At 56.1% G+C, this 5,661-nt stretch overlaps 1 protein-coding gene across 1 annotated transcript in view; it reads left to right on the top strand.

Moving 5' to 3' along the window:
- The first annotated feature begins 64 nt into the window (after window positions 1-64).
- ARSI (arylsulfatase family member I) overlaps window positions 65-5,661 on the top strand; it is a 6,758-nt gene continuing 1,161 nt past the window's right edge. The window contains 3 exon segments of the mRNA XM_006150894.3: window positions 65-756; window positions 759-964; window positions 4,633-5,661. The exon segment at window positions 4,633-5,661 is cut by the window's right edge and continues 1,161 nt beyond it. Coding sequence (XP_006150956.1) covers window positions 634-756; window positions 759-964; window positions 4,633-5,661 — 1,358 coding nt within the window. The 5' untranslated portion in view covers window positions 65-633.

Raw genomic sequence — 5,661 nt, 5'->3', positions numbered from 1 at the left:
GCGGCCGCCGCCTCTCTGTCCCGCCCTCCCACCTGGGGCTCGGCCCGGCAGATGTTACAACTTTTTCTCATTCTCTCCAGCGGTGTCCCCCCAAGACCCGCCCAACCCGTGCCTCCCTGCCCTTCCCCTCTGGGGTCTTGCCCACCTCCCTGCCGGGAGCCCGACTGTTCTAAGGACTCCGGGCGGGGCCAGAGGCCGGCCGGGGGCTGGAGAGTCGAGGGCTGGGGGGAGAAGAAAGGGAAAGCAGAGGCGAGAGAAATTAGGAGGCGGGAGAAATCAAGAAGGAAGAGGAGAGTCAGAGGATGGTGGAGAGCACTTTTTGCAAGTCGCCACGCCGCGTCTCAGGCTGGCCCGACTGAGCCGGGGAAGAGGGAGCAAGGGCGGCGCGGGGCAGACGTCCAGGCAGCGGGAGGCAGCTCGGCGCCCGCCTGCCCTTCCCAGAGCGCCCCGCTGCGGCCGCGCGGGGCGGACCGCGTTGTCCGACAGCCAGGCCAGGACCAGACCCTGGGCTGCCCCCGGGGACACCGTGCGCGCTTGCGACATCCAGGCCGGCCCGTTGGCTGTGCGCCCTGGGCGCGCGAGGCGGTGAGGCCCCGGGAGCCCTGTGCGCCGGGACGCGCGGCCGGCTTGGCGATGCACGCCCTCACAGGTTTCTCTCTGGTCAGCCTGCTCAGCTTCGGGTACCTGTCCTGGGACTGGGCCAAGCCGAGCCTCGTGGCGGACGGGCCGGGAGCGGCCCACGAGGAGCCGTCCGCGTCAACGAGCAGCCGTCGGCTGCGCCACCTCAGCCTCCCCACATCATCTTCATCCTCACCGACGACCAGGGCTACCACGACGTGGGCTACCATGGCTCCGATATCGAGACCCCTACGCTGGACAGGCTGGCGGCCGAGGGCGTCAAGTTGGAGAATTATTACATCCAGCCCATCTGCACGCCTTCGAGGAGCCAACTCCTCACTGGCAGGTAGGCATGGTGCTCGCCCCTGGGGCTAAACTCAGAGCGTAGATTTGCCCTGCCTGAGCGGCCCCAGGAGGAGACCTGGGAAACCAGGGCTCAGGGCTGATTTCGCCTCCTATGGGCCATGCAGTCCTCAGTCCCTTGTCTTCTCTTGACCTCATTTCCCCCACTCCTACACTGAATGGTTTCCATCCTTTGATGCCTTCTAGCTCTGATGTTCGGGGCCACAGTCCCTACAATGTGCAGAAGCCCTCTTGTCATCCTTGGGTAGAGGACCCTGGCAGTTCTGATACTTCTTGTGAAGGCTGCTTCTGTTTAGAGACCCTGAGCAAGTCACTGGACTTCTCTATCTCCATTTTCTTGTCCATGAAATGGGAGCAAACACCGTTTTTATCTTGGAAAGATACAGTGAGGTGGGAATGAGGCATGTGTAACCGGTGTGTCTGTCAGAACACGGCAGTGTCCGTGTCCTCACACTGCCTGATGGCTACACTGGGAGGACCCAAGGAGCGCACGCGTGGAAGGAAAACACACACCGGGAGGCATGACCCGTGCCTTTAGGCTGGTCACTCCACTTCTCTAAGCCCTGTTTTCTAATCTGCAGAATCCTCCCAAGTTGGCTAGGAGCCCCAAGGAGACGTGCTGCTTTCTCCAGAAGGAGTTGACCACAGGCAGAGCGACAGGATTACAGGATTAAAGGAACAGGGACACAGGAGGTGGGGGTGCGGGAGGCAAACTCTGGCCACTTAGGAGAAAATCCTTTGGCAGGACTGAATCTAATCCTCCTTGGATGAGGCCCAAGGCTTGCTTTCTCCCAAGTTCCACCCAAAAGCCAGCGGTGTGATCTCAGGAACCAAAGCCTTAGTCTTCCTGTTTCCTGGATGGGAGAAACCGAGGCATAGAGTCAGGGGGCCCAGCTCTGTGCTTGCGCCCAACTTCAGGGTCTGTAGGAGGCAGAGCTGAAAAGGCCTGGTGTGTGGCAGGGATCCTGGAGCAGAGCATCCAACGGTGCCCTTTCTGTGTTTGATCTGACACTCAGCATTTAGCTCCAGGAGCAGAGAGGAAGGACAGGAGGAGAAGGGGCTGGGTGTGTATGTGTTGCGGATGGGTGGGGAGGGGCATGGTGGAGGTGGTGATGACGACCAGATGTCATGAACTAATCCCCAGCAAAGGGAGGAGGAATCTGCATTCCTGAGAGTGGTGCACAAGTTAGCATTTCTCTCCCAAGAAGTGACTTTTGGCCCATGCAGCTGAATGAGCAGCCCACAGGGTAGCGCTCCAGCCTCTGATCTGCGGAGTTAGCTGAGAATGGTTGACCATGCACCAGCTTCTGCCCTGCACTCCTGCAGCTGGCTCCATTTGAAGACCCCTTACCGTTCCCATTAGTGTTGACTATGAATGCATCCTGTTGTGTTGGGCGATGCTGCAGAGAGCCAAGGTTTCTCGTGTTACTTCTAGAACAGTGACTCTTAGCTAGCCCACCCAGCTCTCCATGGCTCCCCATCTCTATAAAGAGAAGCTGCCCTGGGACTCCGGGCCCTAGGGTACTTTCATATCAAATCCAATACTTTATTGTTTTGACAGAGGCCTCAGAGGCTGATCACAGAAGGCCCTAGGGTACTTTCATATCAAGTCCAATACTTTATTGGTTTGACAGAGGCCTCAGAGGCTGATCACAGAGAGATTCTGAGCGTGAGTTGGGTAGACCTGGGTTCTAAGCTCAGCTCTGCTGCTTGCCCGCTGTGACTAAAGGCCAGTTGCTGCATGTTTGGGAGCCTCTGTTTCATCACCTATAAAATGGGTAATAATAGTCTTCCCTGTAGGATTTTTCATGAGGATTATAAGGGAAATGTGTATGTGGCACATCGTGTTAAAAATGACAACAGTAGCTAATTCTAGCTGACAACAGTAAGAGCTTTAAGGTAAGGAAACCCAAACAGAAAAATTCACGCTAGTGCCTGGGTTAAAGGTGTCAAGTATTCAGGTCCTGGCTTTGCTTGGATGCTTGGGGGTGAGAAGAGGATATGAGATTCTAACACACTTGCGGAGCTTCAGGCTTCTTGTTTACTCTGGGACTTCCAAGACTTGATCAAGGCAAGACACCATAAGCAGATCCCATGGGGCCTTGACCCCAAAAGGGGGGAGATGGGTATGAACGAGTGGATGAGGGATCCAGGGCTCTGCTGACCATCCACTCCTGCCTGAAGGCTTTCGCCTGTGTATGTGTGACTTGGATTAAGGGGCCGCATGAGCTCCCAGGCAAGCACATGAGAGCTGGTCTCATAAAATTTGGAAACTGGGGACCAGCAAATGGCATAATGGTTATGTTGCTGGACTCCCACATAGTTGACTGTGGTTCGAGTCCCAGATTCAGCAGCTTAGAACTCACACCAGGAGCGTGTGTGTGCATGCCCAAAGTCCTGAGAGGAGAATGGGGAAGGGATTGCAGTGTGGTCATTCCCCCTGGGGGGTGATTTCTTGCTTTCTGTCTCTCTGGCAAACTCACACAGCCTATAGCAAAAAATCTCTCTCTCTAAAAAAAAAAAAGAAAAATTGGAAACTGGACAAATCAGAGATTTCCCATTCCAACCAGCTCACTCCCACACAGGAGCAAACTGAGCCTCCCCCATATGTGGGAAGAGACGTGACAGCCTCGTTTGCTGAAAGAGTCCCTACTTGGATACTGCTTGGATTTATGTTCGGGTCCAGGCTCTGCTCTTGACTGTGAAGTGACCTTGAGCAGGGCCCTTGCTCTGATCTGGACCTTAGTTTCTTTTTATGACGAGGTGACTAAACTAGAGGATGAGTTGTATCCCTCTGGCTCTAAACCCTCTGAGTGTCATTTATGCATTCAGCCAGTCCATAAATCATTCAGCATTCTTTAAACATCACTTGGGTGCTAGGATTACAAGGTTGAGTAAAGGACAGTCCCATGGCATAACATTGACCCCAAGAACATGACAACTGAATCGAATCCCATGGCCAAGTAGGGCAGTGATGGCGTGGACTAATGCAAGAGGAACCCAGAGCAAAAGTGGTTCATTCTTTCGGAGAGTTGTGAGAGACTTTACAGGGGGGTAACATTTGGACTGGGCTTTGAAGAGTAAATAGGAGTTGGTTTGGGAGAGCAGGACTTGCTGTAGGTCCCATAGCGAGTTAGTGGCTTAGAGCTTAGGGACCCCCAAAGTCTGTAGCCAGACGGTCTGGGGTACAAATCCCACCTAGCTCTGGGGATTACTGGGCATGTGATGGGTTTACTGAGCCTGAGTTCTCTTACTTGGGAAATGGGAATGATAATATGTACCTCCTAGCTCATGGTGACGACTTAGGAAGGGGCTTAGTGTAATGCTAAGCACACTGTGAGTTTTTAGCTTTAGCAACTATTATTGTCGTTATTAACCCGAGTTTAACTCTTAACTCCCCAGCTTCTCATCTGCGTGATCCTGGGCAAGTGGCTTAAGCATTCTGAGCTTAAATAGCCTCATCTGTAAAATACATTTTGTGGATTCAGTGAGCTAATGCAGTGGAGATGCTTAGCACACTAGACAAGACCTGTGGTTACTGTTAATATTTCTGCGGGGAGTGCTGGGAAGCCCACCCCCCGGGTGGGATTGGGATTGGGTGGCCTAGGTGGTGGTCCACAGCTCATCCCTGCACTCCCTTGCTCCCGCCAGGTACCAGATCCACACTGGCCTCCAGCACTCCATCATCCGCCCACGGCAGCCCAACTGCCTGCCTTTGGACCAGGTGACCCTTCCTCAGAAGCTGCAGGAGGCAGGTTATTCCACCCACATGGTGGGCAAGTGGCACCTGGGCTTCTACCGGAAGGAGTGCCTGCCCACCCGCCGGGGCTTTGACACCTTCCTGGGCTCACTCACCGGCAACGTGGACTACTACACCTACGACAACTGTGACGGCCCTGGGGTGTGTGGCTTTGACCTGCACGAGGGCGAGAGCGTGGCCTGGGGGCTGAGCGGCCAGTACTCCACTATGCTCTACGCTCAGCGCGCCAGCCACATCCTGGCCAGCCACAGCCCCCGGCAGCCCCTCTTCCTCTATGTCGCCTTCCAGGCGGTGCACACACCTCTGCAGTCCCCTCGCGAGTACCTGTACCGCTACCGCACCATGGGCAACGTGGCCCGGCGGAAGTATGCGGCCATGGTGACCTGCATGGACGAGGCCGTGCGCAACATCACCTGGGCCCTCAAGCGCTACGGTTTCTATAACAACAGCGTCATCATTTTCTCCAGTGACAATGGCGGCCAGACTTTCTCGGGAGGCAGCAACTGGCCACTCCGGGGACGCAAGGGCACTTACTGGGAAGGTGGTGTGCGCGGCCTGGGTTTTGTCCACAGCCCCTTGCTTAAGCGCAAACGACGGACGAGCCGGGCGCTGGTGCACATCACTGACTGGTACCCGACCCTGGTGGGGCTGGCAGGGGGCGTCGTGTCGGCAGTTGATGGGCTAGACGGCTATGACGTGTGGCCGGCCATCAGCGAGGGCCGGGCCTCGCCGCGGACGGAGATCCTGCACAACATCGACCCTCTCTACAACCACGCCCGGCATGGCTCCCTGGAGGGGGGCTTTGGCATCTGGAACACGGCTGTGCAGGCGGCCATCCGTGTGGGAGAGTGGAAGCTGCTGACGGGGGACCCAGGCAATGGCGACTGGATCCCACCGCAGACACTGGCTGCCTTCCCCGG

The sequence above is a fragment of the Tupaia chinensis genome, unplaced genomic scaffold (genome assembly GCF_000334495.1).
Source record: "Tupaia chinensis unplaced genomic scaffold, TupChi_1.0 Scaffold000303_1, whole genome shotgun sequence".
Lineage (NCBI taxonomy): Eukaryota > Metazoa > Chordata > Mammalia > Scandentia > Tupaiidae > Tupaia > Tupaia belangeri.
Note: the sequence above shows the minus strand (reverse complement) of the source record. Positions and strands in the feature narration are given on the sequence as shown.